This window comes from Melampsora larici-populina (genome assembly GCF_000204055.1).
Source record: "Melampsora larici-populina 98AG31 unplaced genomic scaffold MELLAscaffold_70, whole genome shotgun sequence".
NCBI classification, from domain to species: domain Eukaryota; kingdom Fungi; phylum Basidiomycota; class Pucciniomycetes; order Pucciniales; family Melampsoraceae; genus Melampsora; species Melampsora laricis-populina.
Genome location: NW_006768834.1, coordinates 352,173 through 378,000, shown reverse-complemented (window position 1 = coordinate 378,000; position 25,828 = coordinate 352,173). Strand labels below are relative to the sequence as shown.

At 41.7% G+C, this 25,828-nt stretch overlaps 3 protein-coding genes across 3 annotated transcripts; 1 reads left to right on the top strand and 2 right to left on the bottom strand.

The window, feature by feature from the left end:
* Positions 1-3,555: 3,555 nt before the first annotated feature.
* MELLADRAFT_50709 (uncharacterized protein) lies at positions 3,556-8,729 on the top strand (the record flags this gene model as incomplete). Its single annotated transcript, XM_007417231.1, has 13 exons — positions 3,556-4,567; positions 4,666-5,002; positions 5,195-5,559; positions 5,632-6,245; positions 6,322-6,436; positions 6,511-6,651; positions 6,729-6,908; positions 6,976-7,566; positions 7,657-7,801; positions 7,874-8,026; positions 8,099-8,241; positions 8,312-8,430; positions 8,522-8,729. The coding sequence occupies 13 exons, from the start codon at positions 3,653-3,655 to the stop codon at positions 8,727-8,729; spliced, it is 4,026 nt and encodes a 1,341-aa protein (XP_007417293.1).
* Positions 8,730-9,694: 965 nt separating this feature from the next.
* Positions 9,695-11,416, bottom strand: MELLADRAFT_73400 (family 4 carbohydrate esterase; the record flags this gene model as incomplete). The annotated part of the gene is made up of 6 exons (XM_007417244.1): positions 9,695-10,036; positions 10,109-10,431; positions 10,520-10,561; positions 10,653-10,733; positions 10,819-10,851; positions 10,923-11,416. 6 exons carry the CDS (start codon positions 11,203-11,205, stop codon positions 9,986-9,988), a joined length of 813 nt encoding a protein of 270 aa, XP_007417306.1.
* Positions 11,417-14,453: 3,037 nt separating this feature from the next.
* On the bottom strand, positions 14,454-16,783 carry MELLADRAFT_40296 (uncharacterized protein; the record flags this gene model as incomplete). The annotated part of the gene is made up of 8 exons (XM_007417227.1): positions 14,454-14,754; positions 14,871-14,969; positions 15,050-15,373; positions 15,504-15,592; positions 15,668-15,882; positions 16,139-16,368; positions 16,480-16,576; positions 16,657-16,783. Coding segments are annotated over 8 exons (1,482 nt in total), but the record flags the coding sequence as incomplete, so codon positions are not given.
* Positions 16,784-25,828: the final 9,045 nt, after the last annotated feature.

The window sequence follows — 25,828 nt, the reverse complement described above, 5'->3', positions numbered from 1 at the left end:
CTTCTATGACCGCTCCGTCTAATTCGTCTTGCTCTTCAATACTAGCCAATCTTTGAATGACCGGAAACCTACCTAAAGTCGAATGGCGGATGCGGTGAGGTTTCATTCCTAGAGCATCGATACCTGCCTTAACAATTAATCCCAACTTGTGGCAAAAACAGCGTATCGACATGGAATTGGGTTCCCACGACAGCTGATGGTCTTGAATTATACTTTCCTCCTCGAGCTGCTGATGCATCTCGCATGCCATGGTGAAGTTATTGCTACCTGAATCAGAGCACATGGCAAGCATGTAAGATTGGAAAACATGTCAGTATAAGAAATAGAATACAAAGAAAGTAAAATGAAAAAACTCATCTTTTGGTACAAATTATTCTTCTTCAATATTGCCACCATCGGCTCAGCCAGAAGAGTACCCTTGTGATGCCAAGCCACCAATTTCATACTCAAATGGCGGACCACATAGGTCCAGTCGTTCTTGATATAGGATATTGAGGCACCGATGAAGGCATGAAGGTTGCCCTTAACTGTCCAAACGTCTTGAATCAGACAAAACTTGCTGCTCATTTCCTGAAAAGTTCAAAGATGAAGAGTGAGTCAGTCATGATTTGAAAGTAAAGATGAATTATAGTAAAAAGCAAAAGAGAGGGAAGAGACATACCTTTAGTTCTTTTTCAATCACTAAATCCCGAAGAGAAAGGTATAGACGCTTAGACTCTTCAGCTGACCACTTCCGACCAAACATACGTAAGTCGGGTCGTAGCCAATATATGATTGACTTGAGAATTGGGTCTTTGATCCGTATGAAGGGCAACGCGTGGGTGACTTGCCAAACTGCTAGGCATTGGTTGAGGGTCTTGTTCGAAAAGGCAGGAGGTGATTCAACAAAGGAGGTTAGAGATGACTGGTTCTCATCTCTAAGACGTGCAGCACATAGTTCGGATACAGTTGGAGGAAGCTTGGCTCCTCGCGCGATCATCTGTTGACGGCGAGGACAGCCGGCTCCAGATTTGCCAGGTTGCTTGTGTCCATCTTGATGGCCTTTGAGATTGGATCGACGTGAACTTGCACTCACTCGAACCACCTTCTTGCACCCGATGCACTTGTACGATAACCCTGGACGGTCAAGTGGCTAAATGATGAGATGATGAGATTCAATATGAGTTTAAAAGAATAATAAAAACAAGAAATTGAAATAGATTGAAGTGAAAATGAATAAAAAAATCAAAACCCACATCTTGACGTTCATGAGTGGGTGGCTCAAAATAGGCGAATTCACAATCGAATTCTTTTACCTCAGGCTGATTCCTCTTTCGCTTCCTGAGACGAGTGTTATCTTCATCAGAATCCTGGGCCAAGTCCACGTGAGGAGTGCCCAAAGGTTCCTATGGACAAATGCAATAAAACATGTTCAATCAGTACATCCGAAGGCATGTTTGTTGTTGTAATCATGAAACTTACCTCAGGTGGTTCTTGATCATGATCGATCTCGGCACCGGTGTCCAACACTGCAGTTGCTTGGCTGAAGGTTCCTGTAATCTAAGTATTAAATGTAACAAAATAGACCAATCAATATTTAAACAGGATACCAACACTGGGACCAGCTCAAATTGGATTCGACTTACTGCGGAAGATGGACGTGAGACCGTCATTGATCGGCGGCCACGTGCAGGGTGTTGAGTCACTTCGTCACCCGGTAAAGACGCGGATCGTTCTCGACGTCTATGCACATGTGCATCTCGTACATCTCTTACCGAGAAGAGGTCTCCTGATCCACCAAGGGCTCGTCGAGAGTCAGACGAGGGAGTGATCATCGCAGGGTGTCTTCTGGCCGGGGTGATAATACGAGAGGAACGACAATATGGAGCAGGGGCCTCATCAGTTTCATATCCAGACGCTACAAAGGAATCAAGGGTGGGTTGTTTGTTTGACATTTTCAGGTATGCAATAGAGCAGTTGATGGGAATCGGATTGAGTGAAAGAAAGGTATCTAGTAAACAAAAAAAGGACGGTCAACAACTGTGATGGAAGTGATTGATAGTTTGAGAAAGATGAAATCTGACTTACCTTTATACCCCAAAAAGCGGGTACCTTTGACACTATGGTTTGTCCACAACATGAGTATACAGTTGTCTGTGCCCTTTGATAGGTGGTCAGAGGGTACTGGGTAGAATATTCGAAATAGGTGGGGATCGTAAGTTGATGTGAGAGATCTGGATGGAAATGGTGATGGAGATGGTGGTGGTGGAAATGGTGATGGAGATGGCGGAAATTTAATGTGGTCGCATGGTGTACTATGATCGAAGTCCATCGGTGGGAAGCTATGGGAAGTGTAGTTGATAAGTTGGTGAACCGGGATTATAGGCGGTCAGCGTAACTCAGCATAAACCCAGGCTGAATTTGGTAACGGGAAACGGGGCGCCCGGGGCGCCCCGCTACCCGGGTGCCGGGGCGTCCCGTCCAAACGCAGCGCTCCGCTCCGCTCCGCGCTTCTTTCTACGCGGCGAGCCAGACTTGCGCACAGTGATTGTGTATGAGTATGTTTCAAAAAAACATGCCTTTGTGACAAGTGCAAAATCAAGGAAAAAATTATCTCACGTGGGTGTGCAAGTCCTGACTTACAACCCAGCGTGGCCTGTTGCAATGGCTACTTCTGCCCAATACCCGTATAGCTGGACATTCAGCCTTCTCGATACAGCTGATATTGTCTATGTCTTTAAACCATCGGATGGTTCAAACTTTGCATCAGTTCCTGGACAAGAGGGGAGTTATTCGGTCCCTTCAGTGATTCAAGAAATGTTTTTATCTATCAAGATGGAGCAGTTGGTGAAAAAATACGAGGAAGAACGACAACATCAGCTGGCCACTAAGCCAGCTGATGAAGATGAGGCTTAGATGTCTAGTTTTTTAACATATGCGCGTGGACTGCCCAGTTCCTGTCCAGCAACTGACAAAAATGAAATATACATACAGATCACGCTTCTTTCTCGGGCTTCGGCCGGGCCCCTCAGGGTATTTACCCGCTACTCGGGGCTTTTGTCCGGGTTTCAGGGCTTTTGTCCGGGTTCCATAATTTTGAGGTATCTGACCAAAAAAGTCCTATTTTGGAAGTTTTTAAAAAAAAACCCAGCTCAACAGGGGGAGAGGCCGGGAGGCTTGTGACCAAAAAAGTCCTAATTTGACTAAAATTTGATAATTTTCCAGAAAAAAATCGAAAAAAGTCCTAATTTTCGTCAGACACATTGGTAGGAGCTTTCCAGGGTCCTCTTCTGGTCTGGTTTTGAGTGCTAAGATGAGTTAATGTGAACACAAAGGGGGGTAAGAAGAGATGAGAGAACTCAGAAGAGAATGAGAGATGAATCAGTTGAAAGAAAGAAGTGTATGTATACACTGGTGCGGGTGCCAGTGCTGAGTGGATATGTAAAAAGGTTGATACTGTGATTGTGTAACCAATTTGAACAGATAAATCTCAAGTGAATTACATACATAAGTAAGACGGTCTGTCAATCTGTCTCACTTCAGCAAGCATTCGAGGAACTAACTTGATTAAATCGACTGAAAACCATTTTTCAACTTTTTCTTTTCTTTTCTTTCTTTCTTTCTTTCACTTTACGTAGACCAAGATCAAGTTTATTGAAGATAGAATCTCAAAATGTCACAACGCAGTCGACTCTCAACTCATTCAGCTACTTCTAATCATTCTACTACAACTAATCTTGATCAACTTTATCAATACACACTTCGAGTAGCTTACATTTCTTATCTTGCTTCAGCTCGATCTCAAGCTTTAGCTCATCAAGAAGAAGCATCTCACAATACTCCTAACTTACCGTCATCTAAATTACCTTCACTTCATCGTCCACATTTACGACATCAAGCTGAAACTTGGACAAACGCACTCTTCTCGATTGGTGATGTTTTCAAGGATGCTTCTGGCTCAAAAGATGGAAAAAGTGCTAAATTCCCAAAGGAACTGGTCAAGGTCCTTAGAGATAAAATCGAAAGAATCGCAAAGGGGACTGATCAGTATCATCAAGATATGTTATTACGTTCGACTTTTGGGGTCTTCTATGGAACATACACTAGTGATGGTTTCTTAAAGCAATTAAAGGAGAACAGAAAAATTGAAGAGTTGATTTTGTCATTTGTCACTACGGCCACTACTGTCTTAAAGAAACGATTAGATGGAGACGAATGGAAGGTTCATCTGAATTCTCAAGTCGGAATCTTTGTGACTATCATCCGAGATTGTCTTCGATCAAAAGATGTAAAGGGTGTCTCACCCGAACTCAACGCACGTCTCGATAGTTATGCTTCTAAACTCGTCCCACCCAATCTCGATCATCATGCTCTTGGTCGAACAGACTATAGACAGTCACTTCATATTGCAACAAACGTATCTCCACATCCATCTACTTCGACCGATACTTCCTCTATATCTCCTTGGGCTGTCAGCTATAGTGTTCAAGACATGTCATCAATCCTTTTGGTTGGTCTCCTCTTTGGCGTATCAGAGGCTCAGCTTCAGAAAGATGTCAATGCGATTAGAAAAATTTGTACAGAAAAAGTTGAGACATCCTTTTAACCTCGGAATGATCATGATTGTAACAGATTCTTTAGTGTCGAATCTGATTCAGCTTTCTCTCCTACCGTTTTTTCGCACAGGCAGCAATTGAGGATCTCAAATTATGTATATCCAATATCTCTCAACAATGTCGATTTCCGGGTCGACGCCGTGATTTCTCTTCAGATGAAGCATATCAAGAATGGCGTACGAGTGAGCTTACTGCACTTCAGCAAACAATGTTACAGATGATCAAGAATAATCCAGAGCTAGTGCATACTCAATCCACAAACGGAAGTAACAATGCCTCTGCTGCGTCTACAAATACTGGGAGTGGCAGCGCTGGAGTGGGTGATGATTTTGTGGTAGTGAGTGGAAGGGATGGTGCAGGTACGCCAACTCATGCGATCGGTCATAATTCGGCTGTGTCTAGTAATCGTGACTCGTTTGTGACTAGTCCAATCATAAGACCTGAATCTGTTTCAAGTGCTGGTGCGTTCAATCCAATCAGTGGAAGGGTATCACTGGATGAAAGTTTGGTTCAAATAGTAGATTGGGGACATCAACTAGATTTGGAATCACCACAATTAGGCGGTGAGGGTGATTATGATTTAGAAGTCGATCTTGAAGATACATTTGAGGACGGATCCAATCAATCTAACCAGTCCTTTACATACATACCTCCTAACCCTATCAGTCACTATATCAAGCTGATGGACCAATGTCTGGATTATGATTTAAAGTCAATGTCAGATTTGGATGAGAATGAAGAAGTCTCATTGAAGATTTTAACTACAAGTCATTTAGAATTACTCGAGCAATGTGGATCTCGGTGGCGGCTGATGTCTCCCTTTAAAATCTTGGTCTTCTTTAATGCGATTTGTAAGCGATTCGAAGATGAAGAAATTCCAATCATTGAATGTGTGATCGAAGCTTTGAATGATGTGATCAAGTTGCTCGACGAAGTCGCCTTAGAACGATGGGCAATTCGTGATGTAGGTCCCCTTGACCCTTGATCTCTAACCTTCTATCAGAGAAAAGCCTGACTTTGGTTTAAATCTGTGTAGAAAGGAATGATCATCAAAACCATGTCAAGCTTGTTTGATACCCTTCTACGAAGAGTTTATGAAGCCGCACAATCAACCGTCGATGGCAAACCAACAGATGATCTTCCCAATATACTCGATACCTTGATGCTAGTTTATGAATCAGAACCATTCCAGATGATCAGTGATCTTGAACAACGATTTCTTGAGTTCACTGAAGCTGTGACTCAACTATATGACCGATTGTATACAATCAAATCAAATGAGCTTTTCGCTCGTGAACGGCCTAATGATATCGTACCTTTTCTTGAATTGATAAGCTGGTTGAACTCCTCATCTAGTCGACTCAATAAACGTTTTAAGCAACCTATCTTGGATCGGATCGACCTAGTCCAAATCTTCCTTGGCCGATTATGTCAACTCTTGGTAGAAGATGTGGACGCTATGAAGGCAATGCTTTTACCACCTCCTTTACCACTTCAAAATCATCAAAAACTAAATCCCACAAATGAGAAAAACGACGGAGGCTCTGCGGAAGCCACGCAAGCCTCGTCTAATGTGAATGACGCTGATATTCTTGACTTGTATAGATCACTTCTAGATATCAAGAAGAAGCATGATATGTGTAATCCTGAGTGAGCCCATTGGATTCGAATCAATCTGACTCATACCAATGTGTCTAATTCCTATTGATCTATCATTCTGGACTAGTGCCGAATTGCCACTCATGATAGATGAATGGTTCGGGCCTTATATGCAATCCTGGTTAGATAGTGTCGATGCTAAAACTACCGGTTGGGTGCAATCTGCAATCAATGCTGATAAGGTGAATCAGCACTTCTTTGATTTGTCTTAGTTTCAACTACTGACGATCTTCTTCAATGTTTCGTAAAAAAACAGTTTTTACCTGAAGGAAATGATTCGCACAGCTCTTCCGTTGTTGATTTGATGGACTCTTGTAAATCAGCGGTAGACTTTGTGCAAAAACTGAATTGGCCTAATGAATATCAAAATGCCAAGTTCATGACTAGACTAGCTCGGGTTCGTATTTCAATAAGATCTCAGAAACTATTGAGATTTTGACATTTGTTTATTTCCGCATAATTTATGGACTCTAGACCATCAGCAAGTCTATTGAGCAATATTCACAGACAATGGAACAGGCTTTTGTTAGTGAGATGTTCCCGAGGGCTAATACGGATGCGGATCGCGAAGCGAATCGATCGGCAATATGGACTCGCGCTAAACTCGCTGTACAAGGCGACAAGAAGCCTGATGCGTTCAATTTCCAAGAAGCTGTAAGTTCAAAGAAATTTCTTTGTTTGTTGTAAAAGCATGTGACTTATTGTTCTTCATGCGCTTCAGTCATGTGTGAAACTGAACAACATCGAGGCAGCCAGAGTGCTATTGGACAAGATGTACAGCTCAATCGATGCTGATAACGTGGCAAGGATTATCCATGAATACGAACCCGAACTGCATGATCGACCCCAGAAGCAGGCCTCGGGTTTTCTCTTTACCGTCAAGGTCGTGATGGCTGAAGGTCTAGTGAAGGCTGATGGATCATTGAATAAGATCGATCCCTTTTTGACCTTGAGTGATGAAAAAGGAAACCGAATAGCAAAGACACGTACACTTTATGAAACCACATCACCTCGTTGGAATGAGACCTTTGATATCTCGGTCAAAAGTCCACTTTGGTTAGCTGCGACGATTTATAAACGAACTCTAATGGAAAAGCACGAGGTAGTAGGACGTGCATTCTTACATCTCAATCCTAAAGTTTTCGATGATTTCTTGGCCCATGACCTTTTCCTTGATCTTGATACACAAGGAAAGGTTTTGATGCGGGTAAGTATGGAGGGTGAGAAGGATGATATTCAGTTTTATTTCGGACGAGCATTCCGTTCTTTGAAAAGGGCTGAGACAGATATGGTACGAATGATAGTAGACAAAGTCAGTATGATTGATTTGAAAATATCGCTGTGCTAGGCAAAGATAAGAGATAGGATGAGGGAGTTTGACTGTTTTCGTCTCAACTTTTAGATCTCGCCTGTAATCCGGTATTTCTTATCGCACGCCAATTTACGAAAGTTGGTACCAAGTCAAGGGTTTATGCGATCGATTGATATGTCGAAAATGTCAACGAAGATTGATATCGATCTCTCGAAGATGACAAGCTACGGTGCTGGTCTTTGGCGCCAGGTAGCTAATTCGACTCGAGAGCCAGAGATTCCATTACCCAAGGAAGAGCTGGCGTTAGCGATGAAGGCAGAGTCAACCTCTAGTGCAGAAGCAATGAGGAGTAAGGGACCAAAAGTATTGACGGATTCAGATATCGAAAATGCGATTGCGGACTTGTTTGAGTACTTTGATCAGTGCATGTCCGTACTGAAGCATGCACTCAGTGAGACTGGTGAGAGCCTCTACTTTCAGACTCATCCTAATTAGCCTTTGATTGTTACTGAACTTGATGTATGCTCTTCAGCTGGTCGTCTGGTCATGAGCAAAATATGGAAAGAGATCCTGTCAATCATCGACGGGCTACTCTTACCACCGCTGTCGGATCAACCTACAGATATGAGACCATTGAGCGAGAAAGAAGTAGACGTAGTCTTGAAGTGGCTTAAAGTTAGGGTTTCCTGTATGATCGCCATCGTCAGGATATAACCGTTGATTGCTTTCTTGGCCATTTTTTTAGTTTCTTACCAATTTCTTACATGCAAACGGCGAAGGTATGCCGATTGAAGAATTGCATAATCAGAAATATAAGGAAATTTGGTCGATCGGCTTTTTCTATGATCAACATACTGATCATCTGTGAGTCCCCAACTTTCCTTTACCTGTAAAGCTATGCCCGGACCTCCAAGCCTGAATTTGACCTTCTTTGATCTCTGGATTTGATATACAGCATGGAAGAATGTGTACGAGCTATGCAACAGCATTTGAGTCTAGCGCCCACCAAGTTAGTGACAAGGAACAAATCAGTTTATCAACAACGAAACCTGGGGACGATCAGGAAACGGAAAGCTGAGAAGAAGTTAGACCAAGAACCTACGAGTAGTGAAATGATCATGAGGATCCTAAGGCTAAGGCAAGCTCAACTTTCATTATCATGAAATAGAGTTTGTTTCTGATTACTATCTTTCTGGGAATTCAGGCCGGGAACGACTGAGTTTTTACAGACTCAAATCTCCATTATGCATTCAGTCAATGCTCAACAACAAAAACCGGTCCCCGCTAAGAAGACAAATGTGATGCCAAGTGCATCAAGATTAGCTAGACGAATGCCATCTTCAAATGTTTCAGTAGATGGTGGTAGCCCAGTAGGTTCAAGAACTTCAGATCGAATCTCTAGAACTTATGGACACGGTTCTTGATTTGTTTGTGATCATAATCTTATCATTATAGAATCTCTGAACGTTTTTTATCATATATATCTTCTAAGTAACAGAGATGGTCAAGAAGAATTCCCCTGAGCTGAATCCATTTTATATTATCTATTTTTCAAGTTTTGCAACACCTTTGACACTTTGTTTAGTGCATTGGATTTATCTTTTTTTCTCTTCTTACGGTTTCCCATTTCTTTTTTTGGGGGGATTTTATACTGGCATTCATCATCTTCATTTGTTCTACCTGATGCATTTTTCTTTTCTTTTGTTTTTTTGCAAGCTTTGGTCCTGTGACTTGTATTTATATATCTTTGTTATAATTGATTGATGGCTTTGATTTTTTTTCTCTTTCATGATCATCTTTTGTTTTTGCTAATGTTATTTTCTCTTTTATTTTTTCGATTTATTTAACAAATTGATTAGATAGCTACCAAATCTATTGTCTTGGTTTGTTTTCTTTTTGAGCAATGATGCAGGTAGTTTTGATATGATTAGGTGGTATGTTTTGTATTGATCAACAGTCAAGAAGTGATACATTTCATGAAATGCTGTGGATTGTGAGTAGTCAATGTGTCTTTGTGATGAGGAGTATTTTTAAGATTCCCCTTATAAATGTTATCTCTGGTCTAAACCATGTTCAAACCGTAAAATCTAGGGTAACTTGCAACAAGTCCCCTTTCGGGCTATGGATGCGCATTTCTTCCTTGGGCCCACCAGTCATAACCTCCATCAATGTAAAAGGTCAACTTAAGTCACAATGTGAAACAGTAGAATTGCAACAGCACACCAATCAATGAATATATTTGATTAACCTTCCGGATCATGAAAGACAGCGTGAAGCTACATATGTAATGCAAGAAAACAACAAAGAATAATTTAACATTCTGAAAGAAAAGACAGATGTGTAGGATGTACGAGCAAAGATTAAAAGTATGCAATGAAATACAAACGACCCAAAACGCAAAATGACAAGAGTTTTGGACTTAGACAATCGGAGCTCCGGGTACTGGGGTCCCCTCACAAGTCCAAGAGCTCTGTGAAGTCCAAATGCAAGAGTTTCAGTGTATGTTACTGAGGTATGGGATTGACTTGAAGCGGGCACTTACGTCGCGCTTCTGGGGTTTCCCAACCGATTGATAGAACTGTGCGGGAGTACTTGGAAGACCCAAGCATTCTGCTACGTCGACTAACCGATATCCAGCCTTCTTCAAGGCAGTAACAGCATATGGCGTCACGCTTTCTGCTGTAGGTTGTTTGGTTTCATGATTAAGGGAAATTTGAGGACGAGGGTATTTGCGAGCAGTCTGGTCGTATTCCTTCATAGATTCGGCTGCTGTAAGACCAAGTGAATCACCTGAATCAAGATTCCAGTTCACTACAGTGTAACCACGTTTCTTCAAAACGATCAAGTTTTCTTCCGTGATGGCTCCTGTGAATGTTAAACAAAGTAAAGAGAGAAAGTAATTGATTAATCATCAAAAGCCCAGATAAACTGATATGAAAGATCTCATACTTACCATAAGGCGGTCTAAAATATCTTGGCACGACTCCCAAAATTTCTGATGCAGAATAATCAAAAAAGAGCCATAGTAGAAAGAAAACTCTTTGGAGAGATTCAAGTTCACGAAGCCAAAAAAAATGATCACTTACTTTTCATTGCAGTTTCTACCAATTCAAGTTCTCGATTTAATTGAGTAGCCGTCAACAAAGTGATATTAGGATGAGACCACGCTGATTTGTAGTAAAAACTGGTTAGGAACTTGAACCGCTCAAGGATATTGCTATGCAAGAAGAGTGCAGTGTCAGGTATACTCACTATGAGAGCCAATCAAATGACCTTGCTTGAAAGCTGTGAAAAGTAGAAACAATGGCGAAATGAGACGGTATGTTCGAAAGACAAGGAGTTGAGAGACAACAAACTGTGGGTCAACTGGTCAACTATTTGTTGATTGTAGATACAATCAAAATTGTAACCGTTGATAAAAAAAGTCCCACGAATGCCGTTCTTGACCAAGTAATCAGATATTTTGTTCTCGTAGATATATGGACCATCATCAAAGGTCAATGCAAAGGTTTTAGATGTTTTGCAAGCTGTTATAACCTCTGTAGCAACATTACGGTGTTCAAGATGATGAGCGTCGGTTCCGTGAGCATGAATTATAGGAAGGAGAGAACAAATTGAAAATAAGACTCGTTGAAGCATGTCGCGTTGAAGTCTAAAGTGAAAGGATGCTGTACTTGAAGAGATATGCGATGTAATAAATGTTTAAGTTCGTCAGAGAGGATCACGTTATATAAAGATAGACTAGAGCTCAAATTAAAGAAAACATGGATCTCTGGAAAGTATAAAAGGAAATTGATAGACCAAAACTGATTGCTTGAAATCGTCTTTTTGTACGTCAGAGAGATCACATAGACAGGGGCTCGCACTGAGGATGACCTGCGTCGTTGTGTGCCTTGAGGATCCAATGATTCTCCTTCTGGAATCGCGTCTGATGTTTTCCGGATCAAGAGACTTCTTTGCGCGGAGAAGCCTGTGTCAACGGCTCTGCACTCTAGATAGAAGCGCCAAGGCTTCCCGTACCCATATCGCGGGCCCCTGATAAGCTCACAGAGTCGCGCATTGAGACCAATCAATGCTAGGATAGGAAAATATCTCAAAATTGCAGTCAGCCAATCCAGATCTAGCTTCAAATCGAGACTGATCGGAGACTTGAGGGCACATATGGCTCTGGCGTTATGACCCCAGAGAAGGAGGGCGCGGAAAAGCGATGCGTGATTTCCTGCAAGATTTGAATTGGTGCTTCGGATTGCGAGTCTCCAGGATCTGGGATTCAAAAGTGGACGGTGAGTGTCAAAGGTGGTGAGAAGTTGTTGTGTGAGTCGTGATACTGTGGGATTGTCAAAAAGTCAGGTAAGGCTTCTCGGCGATCAGGTCTTTACGCAAAGCCCGCGAAGTGGGCCACGCTTGATCTCGTTGTGCAATCAGATTTTGTCGAAGTCCAAAGTCTAAGTGACCTTTGGCACACGCAAATACAACTGCGAGGCAAGATGAATCGTTGTGGAAGGCGTGGTCTATGTAGTACTCAAAACTTTACAGCAACGATAGTGGATGCTCTTACCTACGTATGGTGTACGTTTTCAGGTGCCCGTTCCAGGTGCTGAGCTTTCCTAGCTGGAATCTCTGAAAAGACACGTCATTTTGACTGTTCTATCATCAATATTCGTCAGATGACCTCTTCTCTTTGTAGTGCTTGGGTTTCCTTTACAGGATGACTCAAATCACTTTAACGAGCGAGAGAGATGTATCTCGAGAGCTTCTACCTTGTGATCAATGCAATTCCTAGAATATATATACAATTTGATCGAAAAATGCAGATTTGGGCTGTTACATAATTAAAGATATGGTTCTCCTTGCCTTTCAGATGGTCGGTAAGTATGAAGTTGTAGACTCGGTTGAAAGGGACCCATATGAACAAGTACAGAGTGGGTAAAAATGCTTTGAATTGATTGGGTCACGAGTGGGTTATATGTTGTAAAGCTTCCAAATTGAAGAACAGCCTATCTCATCTTTTTAATGATGGTGTGATTTAATTTTAAACTGAAGAATGTCGTCATCAAACGAGAAGAGAAGCTAAAGATAGGTTTACAACATGAAATGATGTCATCATGAACCACTTCCATCGATCAAGTGACACCCTACCAAACCTGGTAACCGAATCTTCAACGAAAATAAAGTCAGTCATCTCATCACTTTCTCATTATCATCAACCTTCATATCACTCAAAACCCAATTCCCATCTTATCAATTTGTTAAGGAAAGCTCCAAAAAGCTTTTAAAAACCCCAATTTGATACCATGACTCGAAGGTGAGACTTTTGAGTGAAAGACACCTATCATCAATTCTTTGTTATCTGAGATCATTTATCTTTTTTAAAAAACTCAGCTACAGAGCCAACAAACAAGAACCTAAATCTTCTTCGATCTTAAACTCTTCGAATTTGATTCGTGTCAAAAAAGATGGAGCTGGTAAATTCTCTTGGGGTAATAATCATGACCAGTTAAGTTTTGAAATCTTAAATGATTCGTTCATGAAAGATTTCCTTATCAGTCTTTTCTTCTCAAAATAGAATTCAAGAAGGAATTCAAGAAGTCAATCAACGTTCTTTTAGTTCATCTCCTCCAAACGGTGGTCATTCAATGCAAAGTAGGTTTCAAATCGATCTCCTGACTTGAATTTGTTCCAATCTATTATCACAATCTAATAAATCTGTTTTGCTGTCTTCTATTTTTTTCTCGATACACTTATCAGAAGTCACCATCGTTGATCGTCCCCAATAAACCAATCCCCTAATCTCTCCTGCTCGGACGACTCATCCCAGAACAGAATCACCAAAAAAACTATGCTTCCAATGAATGCCTTAAGAAAGGTTTTCTGAGCTTTTCACCATTGTATGCCTTCTATTTTGATTTGCGAATCGTAAGATTGCAGTTATTTTGTATGCGATGGATATCGTTAAATGTTGTAATATTATGCTTTCAATTTGAAGAAAAATGAATGATGATGAAAATCAAATTCAACGTCTCTTTAATCATTCCTGCCTCTAGCTTCTTCAAAATGACAAACAACGTGACAAACTGAGCTATTTGATCTTTGGCTTGTTTCAGTTACCAACTTGCTTGCACGTCATTTGAAGAACCGCTCTGATCAGGGAGCCAGCATTGAGAAAAAAGCGACATTCGGGTCTTGCTTTGATGGATCAATTCAATAACTACATCTATTGAAACAAGTGACTCGTCATCAACGTGCCACAAATTGATTTAGTAGATATTGGGGCGGCACAAACATCTCCCTCAAGTCGTGAACCGTAGCGTACTGATTGAGAGATTCATGTCGATATATAGCCATAAGCTCGAATGAATTTGGATGTTTGAATCGCTTCTTGCATATCACATCACCCTCATCACCATACATGAACAAACACACTGACTACTTCAAAGTCTTTGGTTTCCATAAACAACCCCAAAAGAACATTCTACAAAGTGATCAAAGATGGAATAATATAAAAAAACACAACACATGTCAGAGAATCCTATGATAAGAAAAGAAAAAATGTATAGCTCTTATGATATCAACATTCATACTCATTCAATTGCTTTGTTAATAGGAAAACGGAAAAGAGAGAAAGTATGCGAGAGAGAGAGGATTTGACAACAGTGTACACAAGACATCGATTAGAAATGAATGAGTTCAAAAATGCACAGGTAACGACGTCCCTCTCACACCCCCAGTCCTTGCCATCAAAGATTACGGTAAAGACTCAAAGAAAATGGAATTGATGGCTCAAGCAACCTTTGGGGATAAAGGCCTACTTCAACGGTTTCGACAATAGTTTCTCTCAGTCAGATTTATTATGCTTTACTTGTTTAAATCCCGGAAGGCCAAATCAACTATCCGACGAATCTAAAGAAGGAACCAAAGCCACATCTGTGAAACATCATCGAAAAGTATAAACTTGAGAAGGGGCGACCTACTTCGGCATAACTGACAATGGCGCAAGTTTGCTCATCCCGACTGACTAGCATAATCTTTTCATCTAATCCAGCGTCCAACTTATTCAAACACGTGAGTACATGACTCAGATCGGTGACAGGCTTTCCTTGTGCATCAACTTGATGAAATACGTAGTCCCTGAACAATTTCAGTACGTATCTTTCAGACGTCTCGGACCAATTTGGATCGTGGTCAAATCTATCACGGAAAAATGACTTGTTAGTGACTTCCAGAATAATAATCGTTCACGAAGCGATTGATCTACAATCTAATGAAGATCTTTGGAGTGGACAGAAGGCAATCAAGATACTTACTCAGGTCTTTCATTGATAAATCCGAACTTGGCCATCAGTCTGACCAGTCTACCGTTTTCTAACTCTCGCATCAAGTACTCCTCCATCAGATCATTATGGCTACACATCACATACATCATCAAAATCCGCACTACATCAGTCTCGAGTAAAAAAAAACGTAGAAGATAAAAGCCCTCAACTTGAATACGTTTGTGACTTCATCCAACGTCTTGCTCCAGATGAGTTGCATGAAGCCTTCGATTGACCTGCTCATAGACTGTTCAGATGACGGAGGTTTCAAAAGATATTTGATGACTTCGTGCAAGTCGGATGAGAAAAATTGTTGCATGTATTCGATTGCTTGTACTAAAACGTGACCGTTCGGACTTGAACAATCGATAGAAGATCCGATTGAGCAAATCAACTTGCCAAGGTCGATCAAATCTTGTTCTTGTAACTCGGCTACTGATGGAGTTGGACTATAGGCGATCACATCGAGAATCCCGCAACCATTGATCCGTACGCTGTTTTACGGGGTTCAAAATCGTTCGACGAACATCATCGATCAATCGATCCGAGTCAGGCAGAGACCACATTCAGTATCCGGGCGTCATTTCGTCACTTTCAATGCAACCTTCACATCTACAAACCCACCGATTGGTTCCTGTTAGTAAGATCTTGGTAGGATGTATTGTCCGAACTGCGAGTTGAGCTTTATGTACTATTCTGATTGCGTTTGATATCTGCGATGTAATATCAATACCAAACCGGTCAAATTTGCGAAGGGAATTATCGATACAGCTTCAAGTGACACACACCTGAACAATGTATGACCAAAGTACACGCTCGTCAACCAGGCCCTCACGACCATTACCATTAGTTTGCCTGTGGCGATGATAACGTGATGTGGTATTTGATTTGGTGAGGTGATCGGCCGGACTGGGGCTGAAGAGTGAGGATTTCTTCCTGCCGGATAGATATTCATCGTGTATACTCTGACTAAGAGGGTGATAGTCGAATGCGAAGATGATGGCTGTTCCAAAGGAGCGGGCACGACGAATTTGAAAGAAAAACAGAGGATTTCAGTTGACAAATGATCTGTAACGCAATAGAGTGGATTACCCCTTCTTTCTATCAATCAACTCTGAGGGAGATCGGCTGCCGATCACGGAGCTCGAGAGCCTGTCTCAGAAACATGCGTTTCTGGATTTCCAGAGGATAATAAGGATAGGTTGAAGAAGATCGAAAGGGAGCGAGAAGAAGAAGAGGTAGAAGTAGGAAAAAAGTACAATGGTCACCAAAGGCTCGAGTTGTGAATGCTTCGCGCACATTGACGATCGAAGGATGCCTGATTTTCCTCCACCGCTCCACTTGGCCAATCGCCACTTCACCTTGCCCTTGTTTCAAGTGAACACCTTCAATCCGTAATAAACAGTAGGCTTTTCCATCCAACGAACATGAAGCTTTATATATCCAAGATGGGGTCAAAAAGACTTTACTGATATGAGCGGAATGATGACTGGTTATCGAAGTGACTGTGGATGTAGATGGTGTAAAAATGGGAGAAGACCCAGGGATATGAGGTGTTGAATTTGTTGTTGGGTGAGAATTTGAAGAGGTTGTAGTAGACTGAGGGGCGTCAATCACGACCAAAGAGTGGTATACGCCTAAGTCTTCTGGTGTCCGTGCAACTTCATAAGTCGGCCCTTGAAGAATGGCGGCTGATTCTAGATTTGTCATGCGTAGATTGAGATATCAGCAAGGTAATGTCTCCCGACCACATCACTCTTTAGAATTGTGTACCAACTTTTCTGCAAAGTCTCCCTTATGGAAGCTGGCAAGAAGAAACTATTGATGGCTAGCTGATGAGGATGTTGATTTGAAGAGTGAGGCAAAGGCGGTGCATATAGATGGTAGTTGAGCTGTTTTTGGTATGATAAAGGGTAGCGATCAGCGAGAGCGATTCTCTTTCAAGTTTGACCAGGTGTACTCACTGGTCTCTGGAAATTTGATAGCGATGGACCTGCCATCATGCCGTGACTACCATATCCCCGATCAGCGTAAGAATGACTTGACTGGTGAGAATGAGGTTCGGGCTCATATACGTATGGATTACGTGGAGATTGGTTATAACGGGCATCAGCTGGATAGAGAGTGGAAGAACCGGAAGGATAAGAAGATGTAGGGTCCGATGTGCTTGATGGGTTGTACATATGAGGTGGCTATCTCCAACAGCACGAAAAAAAAGGCATTTAGTTGAAGGGATGCCGAGCAGTTCAGCCTGTTGAACCGCCCAGCGCGTCATGATGAGAATACGATTAGAGGGAAGCATACCAGATGCATTTCATTCTGACCGTACCACTCCCCAGCCGAAGCTTGTAGATTGCTACGGTTTAGGTCATCCACACTACCAATCGCACTGCTGTTACCGCCATCGCTACTGGAGATACCTGAGGGTGCAAACTCGGCAGCGGACTTGTTGAGCTTCATTTTCGCGCTGGATGCGATGAGACTTGGTCCAAAACCGTTGCCAGGAACGAACACAGGAGCAGAAGTTGTCAGGACGGTAGAGATCGAGCCAGAAGGTGTAGCTGTAGAGGGCCGGTTCGGAGGAGTCATTGGAAATCTTCTAGGCGAAGTAGGGCTTGATTGTCGACCGCTGGAAGGTGCAGGAAGCTGATTGCGATCAGGTGACGAAGGCAGATCCAGACGGATCAGCTTAAAAGTCTTCATAGATTGAATGGAAGATAATTCCACAGACTAAGGTGAAAGTGGTCGAAGATCACGTATACAGACCTGGTGACTGAGGCGACAGGTACCCTCTTTCTCAAACTTGCAGCTACCATTGATAAGCACATTTCTACATATAGATTGTCGGGAGGATGGCTTTTCGTGATCTACTGATTGATGCCAAGCCATCGACATGTGCCATAAAGAGCATATACATCCAAGAATCAGCCTCATCTATACAAAATTCAGAACCGGAATAGAGAGTGTACGATGAAATGATTAAAAAGCTAGAGACTAACCTGACTTCCGCTTGTTATGATCTAATTCAGAGATTGGTGAACCTAGTCCAGGTGGGATTCGAGGGGATTGAGTCGAATTCGGTGCTCGAATTCTGTGGAGATGAGATGAGTAAGCATTATGGTTTAGGGAGAGGGATCCTGATTTATTACTTAAGAGAAACTTGATAACTTACTGGATTGCTGCTGACCTGGAACTCATTGAGAGTTGTTTGTTGAAGTGATTTGATGATGATATCTAGAAATGGCAACGGCGTGGTGTTCCCAAAATACAAGGTGAGGAAGTTTGAGACACAATGTAGTTCAAGACATCAATCTACAAACTACATTAAAATAAATACAATTGTCCGGAATAATTGACCGGTGACGTAAAAACAATTGTACAGTGAGACAAAACCTGATAAAACATTTCGTAGCGGAATGTCAACAAAAGAACAGAATTCATCAAACAAAAGGTCTCTCCATAAGCAACAAGAAAAACCGGTCATGATACTCAAGTCCAAGAGTACCTCATTCATTTGCAAGAAAAAGCTCATCATGATTGAGATGATCATCAAGCACTCATAATTTACATTGCATCTGGATTTCAACTTTTGATCCTTCTCATCACATCAGAATTGATTTTCACTCCACAATACCACCCAAAAAATGAACATGACACAGTCTCTTTAATTGAAGACAATCCCAATTTGGTTTTGGATCTCTTGCACCCCACAGTTGAGTCTGGAATTGCTTAACACATTGTCACATACACCACCAGGTCACTATTTTGGTTCACCAACCGGCTTTTGCCCCTGATGATTTTTGGTTTTCCTTGACTGAGCAAAGAATCTGTTTTGAGCCAGTCCTTCCCAACTGTGCTTCAACCATACAACTACAAAATTTAACCTCCATCAAATCTTTACTCATTCATCTCATTTACCCCAACTCTGCAGTTTACATGCATGGGGGGAAGGTATACAGCTAATTCAAGAATGATTGGCCACGTTGTTTGAGGAAAAGTCCTCACCACAGTGGTCAAAACCAACCAAAGTGTTTTTAAGGTTTTATATTCTTTGCATCCTCAAATTGAGCAGAGAAACAAAACTTGATCCAAAACAAAACCAGGTCTTGTGCCATAATGCACATTTCAAAAAACAATATTCATTCTTGAAGGATACCACTATTTAGCACCTGGTTTTCAATATCTGGTACCCCATCCTGGACCGGACACCAGACATCCTGCCCCTTTTGAAGGAAAGCAGGCAACATGGACATCAGTCTTTCAAACTTTCTAACATTACCTCTCTCTCCCTTGTACTGGTTGTCTCCTGCCCTGCCACTCCTCTCAGCATTTTGTGTCATTCTTTGTAGATCCTTGAATTCTCTGACTGATTTGGGCATCAATGATGCATGGCATAAACACATAGATGGCATATTTTCATAGGCATATGGCATACATAATGAGAACAAACAACAAAGGCAAGCAGCATAGTCAAGTTAAGAGACAAACATGCAAGGCAAGCACAAACAGCCAGGGAGACAATAGCCTGATCTGACATATGAATCTCACATACAATAGGAAACAAAAATGAACAAAAAATAGACTGGATAGCATCACAAAACAGAAACAAACTACATGGACTCATCAAAGTTGTTCCAATTGTTCCACATATCTAATTGGACTCGTTACTTCAAAATCCACTGTGGTATATGGGTAGTCCCAAATGACATTGAGAGAGTCTTCTGGTAAGTGCTGTGAAAGGGAACCAATAGTCTACCAACCCCAATGCGGACAAAATGATTCCCATTGACAACTTTGAGCACAATCACAACATCTTTGTTGTGGGGTGCATGGTAAGGAGAAAAATAGAAGCCATTAGACTCCATAGGGTTGAAAACAATAATGGACAGTTGAAAGCACTGGCAATGATGTAACCTACGTAGGCAAAGAAAATATTTGGTAGTACATCAAGTCCTAATATCTGGCTTCATTCCAGGGGTTGTTGATGACCAAATTTGATGTTCTTCTTTGTGCCACACAAGCTCTTTGAGTAGGTCACATTGCACTGTCACATAAATATCATTATTATGGAGTTTTTAGAAGCATGGAAGCAATGGCAGGGTAACTGCAATTGCCAAGTGGAGGTCGGTTGAATAGAAACTTGATGAATGGCACAGTGAAATGTGGTATTTGTTACAATACAACTTGTTTGCCTGGAATTTGAAGTGCACTGTTTTGTGCCACAGATGATTGATCTCAAAGAGACAATGGTGCATTCAAGGTAGGTGTAGACAAGCTAGGACCTTGTTTGCAGGGTTTAGTTCCAACAATTGCATGTTTGGAATAATTGGGTAATTGAAATAATACCGCACCAAAAGTGCGGCTGGCTTCCAATGTTTTCCGGACCTCAGAATCTCCTTGAAATCTTCAGCTATCAAGCAGCTTACAATTTTGGGAATGAGTGCTTGACATGGATAGACTCCTGGCTGGAGGGGAGTAGTCCTTGTAAAAGTCAGACGTGCTTTGGAGGTGATATTGTTGATATATACTGACTCCAGTGACTCAAAAATGATTTCATGGCCTTCATAACCATAACTGAAACACATGCATCATACCAGAAGCCAATTAAACATAAGAACCCAGAGAGATCAACTTGCTAGCCAGGTTGTTCAACTTTGACATTGGTCAATTGGGCACCAATTTGCCCCATACAAGGTCCTTTAGCAATCAATTGGTTCTTGGCATCTTCAAAGGGTTGATTTTGTTGAATATTTTGATCAGAACATCTGAATGTTTTTCAATACAACTGTCAAAGTGAGTTACTTGAGCCCAAAGGATGGAATGCATAGGTCATGGAGAACATGAGGTTAGCATACCTAGGCAATTCCTTGAAATTGATGGTTGTTTTCCACCTCTTGCTGACACCCAATGGTATGATTTCACACTTGGAAGTATGTAAAGCACAAAAAATACCTGTTTGGCTGAACTAAGTGATAGAGTAATAGTCAATGTACAAAGTCAATATGTGATATGAAAGGTCAAGATAATAACCAATAAGATGACCACTTACAGGCAGGGACATTGCATATGGACGCCCAATACCTTTGTGAATGTTTGGCATGGCAAGGAGAATTGCCTTTAGATCGGCTAGCTTGATCAAAGGGTTTTTGGCAAGGGGAGCATTTCAAAAAGGGCATAGGTCTTTATCTTCTACAAAATTACAGTCATCTTTGTTGGTGTCAGAATCATCCAGATGTGAGGGTTATTCTGAGTCAGAAGACCCAGTCACTATCTGAGAGTGCTCATCTGATTCCAAATATTCCACATCATAATCACTCAAAGTGAGAGTTGAAGGCCCTGATTTGATTTTCAAAGTGACTGGGGGGTCACATACAATCATGGTTTCGAAGACAAAGGTATAGGCATGTTTGAACCGGATCATGAGGCAGCAGGAATCTGCTGTTGATTTTTAGCAGCATATGCAGTACAAGTGGAAAAGGTGGTGATTTTGGAGTGGGCAACACCACAGTAGCTGCATTTGGTGATTTGGGGGGTTTTCTTCTCCTCTTTGATTTCAAATTGAATGTTCCATCTTGCTGTACACCTTCTTGGATTTTATCTTCATCTTTTGACTTCTTTGAATGTTTGCTGGCTGTTTGTGGTTGTCCTTGAGGATCCAGATTTGCCTTGGAATTAAAGATAGGCACAAGAGTGTAATGGTTGGTTTTCATAAGTGCAATCTCACTGTAAAGTTTGCGCAAAGAATGCTCAGAGTCAGGTAGAGCCAAAATCTGACCAAATTATGTGCGTGCAGCTGCCTCGGCTCCTTCATGGGCGTCCAGAGGGGCTTGTATGAGTACAGTTTCTCCAGTCTAGTCTTGACCAGAGCCCGGCCCCGGCCCCGGCCCAGGACCCAAAGGTTAGGGGGTCCCAGTAATACCCACCAAAAAAATTTGCAGGGTTTTTTTTTGGCAAAAGTTCCTTTTCTTCACTCTATCACTGCATAATTCACCCTTGTATTAGGGGGGCTCAAGTCAAAATATTTTACTACTTTCATTGTAATTTTTTTTTCCCAATTGCATAAAATTTACGCAAAATTTCATGCAATTGGGAAAAGTTATACAACATCCCAAATTTTTTTAAGCAGCAAATTTACGCAAATTTGCGTAAATCTGCTGCTCAGAAGGAGATCCAAAAGAAATTTTTACAGTCCTTTTTTACGAATTGGGAAAAGTTTCTACAGCACAGTACCCACAAAAACTTTCCCCAATTTGTTAAGAAAAGGCCGCAAAAAATTTGACTTGAGCCCCCTTATTGTAAAGATACAAGTCTATGCTGTTCTGTACCCCAGGAGTTGTGATGAGAGGTGCTCCACCTACTTACTCAAGGTACATAAGTGGCCACCTAAGTATTTAAATACTTAAGTAAGGTACTTAAGGACTTAATATTAGGTCCATTAGGTACCTAGACCCACTTGTCAGAGGTTTGTAAAAAAAATGGCCAAGCAGATTGACTCACCAAGTCATTTCTGACACAAACACCCCCCTTAGAGCCCAAAATGACTTTTTACACATGATTTGTAAGTAAGAGTTCGGTGTGTAAACTTGTGTAATCAAATTTTGATTTTGCAGAGTGAGTCTGGTTGTGTAGACTGGAGCAAATGTAGCATCCACTGTTTATCAATGATTTGGGGTGATAGATAGCCAGAATCATCCTGGACTGTTGCCAGTTCATGAGAACATGGCAGGCTCCAATCCCTTGGAATGTATGAGTACAGATCTGTTGAAGCATATCTGGTTGTTGAAGTGTGCAATCGACATTAAGATGAACATCAAAATTAGTGAAAAGGAGTTACGAGTGAAATTGGATTAACGGCAAATTAAAATCAAATGAAAAGAGAATTACATCATTAGTTGCCCCAATGAATTGAAATTATCGATTGCTTATATACTCTTAGACCGATTCATTTCACTTCTCTTTCCCCATCTTTGGGAAAGAGAAGTAAGTCATTTTTAACTTTAGCTTCAAATTAATATAGATCGTAGTAATGATGATATTTCTAATTTCTGTTTCTTAATGTTTCTATGTAGTTCATTGTTTCTTTCATCTGATCAAAGATCAGTTATCTAAAGTCGATAACTTCATAAACTAATTCATAACTCATAACCTTGTGCCTGATAATAGGTACTTACAAATTCTTAACAAGTTTCTTTATTTAATGCTTTTATCTTTTCTAATTAAGTTGTTTACAATATAGGTCAGAGAGTTGTTTAGATAAAACTTTGAGTTGAAGTTGTGCTGATTGTGCAGAAGTGCTTACTATTAGGTGAATAGAAATTCTATCTTTGGGAAAGAGAATTCATTGTTTCTTTCATCTGATCAAAGATCAGTTATCTAAAGTCAATAACTTCATAAACTAATTCATAACTCATAACCTTGTGCCTGATAATAGGTCAGAGAGTTGTTTAGATAAAACTTCGAGTTGAAGTTGTGCTGATTGTGCAGAAGTGCTTACTATTAGGTCAGAGAGTTGTTTAGATAAAACTTCGAGTTGAAGTTGTGCTGATTGTGCAGAAGTGCTTACTATTAGATCCCTCATCGAAGACTTCAAGACATTCTTACTGGTGGTAAGCCATACTGAACCTTGAGTTTTTTTAGGGCAAAATGAGAGACTTGTCTGTTGATTCATTTGAAGAAGATGAGCATGCCTTGAAGGATTTTAGTCATCTCAATGCCAATTAAGACCATGATTTCAGTTTCAGTGATATAATGAGCAGACCTGTATGTACAAGTAGACACAGAAAAGATACAACACCCTTGGAGCCAAAAGATCACTACAGGGCAACATATACTTTCTGCATCTACTTGTACATGATAGCAACACGCAAACCGCCCCGCTGGGGACGTTGTGCGGGGTCACTGCGGTTGTACCGGGTTGCTGTTGCAGCAAGGCAACCACAGGGGGTACCCTGCTACGCACGGTCAAGGGGTTTGAGAATTCCCACCTACTGCTTACCAAAATATCAACTTGATGTTTTTTTGCGGTATTTTTGGCCTTCCACTGAGATTGACTGTGACCGGCAATGTGCAGCAATTGACTGCGCCCGGCAATGCACAGTGATTTTTTAAGCCACACCATCTTTGCAGGCCAGGGATTGGTCCCTGCAACCGTGCTGCAATTTTTTTGCCACAGCGCTGTGGTGGTTTTGTAAGGAGTACACGTGTAGACAGTAGCTATGGGTTTATATCATGGGTTTAGATAGTTAGAACTTACCTTTCTCTCTCACGCCCGGCTTCGGATGGTTCCTTACTCCTCAGAGAGCCTCGTTTTGGACCATCTGGAGCTAGGTGAGTTTCTCTTTATTATGTACCCCATTTGGGTTCTTTTGTGTTTCTTGGATTGTTGTGATCGCTTACTCCTCAGAGAGCCTCGTTTTGGACCATCTGGAGCTAGTTCGTAATATTAAACCGAAGTTCCAAGTCCATCTGCGCTCTCGTGAGAAGTCGTGCCGGACAAAGTTTCCGGACCCTTTAGTGAAGGTTTCCTGAACCTTACACTTTTTTTGACTTGCACTTCGAAAAAAAAAAACCAACAAAGTCAAAACAATCTATTTTCATCATTTTTTTCTTTTTATCATCACTTCTATTTCTGTCACTCTGCACCTCTGCTACTCTGTCAATCTGTCAATCGGTCTCGAAGAACTCTCAGCCAATCAAACTCGGTTACCCGAAAACTATCTTAGCACTCAGCACATCAGTATACTCAAAGTCCAGTCGAATGACTGGCGGGACTTCTCTGAAACCGCATAATTACCTGGACGATCCAGACAGTCTTATTTGATTAGCCCGTAAGGAGAAGCAGAAGCAAGTGGTCGAATCACCACCTCCACCGCCTGCTCCAAGTTACTTGAGGAGACCAGAGGGTTTTTCTGTCTCGGGGTCGCCAGCGCCTACAGACCGAATACTTTACGCGTCAAGTCACAAACCAAGCCCTGCTGAAGTGTCACCTTTGCACTTTTCGCCACCACCGATCTCGCCGTCAGCATCCGAAAGAACAGTGGTCAACTCGCACTTTCAGAAGCTCTTAGGCCTACCGGGTAACCAAACCCCACACCCACCTGGACATTTTTCGACTGACACTCCTGAAACGAGACACTCGGGTACGACGCTAGCGGATCCTACCTTAACTAGCGAGACGAATAAGACGATGTCTAACGATCAAGATACTATTGAGTCCTTGAGACAACAAGTCGAGGGATTGAAAGCTCAAAATGAAGCCTTAGCTCAGTCACGTCAAGAAACACTTGTTTTGCAAAAGCTGGTGAGAGAGCTGATGGCCGAGAAAGCAGCGAGTTCTCAACCTGATATACCCGCGAAATCGGATCCGAATCCTGCAGAAGAGTCTTCGCAAGAAACTGGACGATCCTTTGTCCATTATGTCAATACAAGTCCACAGACTCCTACTCCTTTACCGGGAGGATCGAACAGACAAGAAGGCCGATCTGCTCCACCGAACCCTACCTATCAGCAGGAACCAGCCTCCGCACAGCCAGCAAGCGGAACTGCTTATCAGCCAGCAACTCCAGTGTCGACACACGTGCCGCCTACGATACATACGCCGTACGTTCACTACTATCAAGCGACGGGACCGGAATTACCAGCAACCCCAATCGTAACTCTCATGACGGCGGATCGTATCAAATTGAGCGACTTGCCCAAATTTAATGGCAAGTTTGGTAACCCGGCGGATCTTTTTCATTGGCAAGAGATGATTGAAGAAACATTTGAGGTCAAGAACCTCTCGGATGATTGGGAACGCCTCAAGCTGCTTGGTTCGTTACTCAATAACGATGAGTTATCCTCGTGGTATCAGGCAAATAAGGAGGATTTACGTCAACAATCCTGGTCGGGTGCGATGCAGATGATGGCCATGGGTACTCTACCGCATTCGTGGTTGGCGGACACTGAGG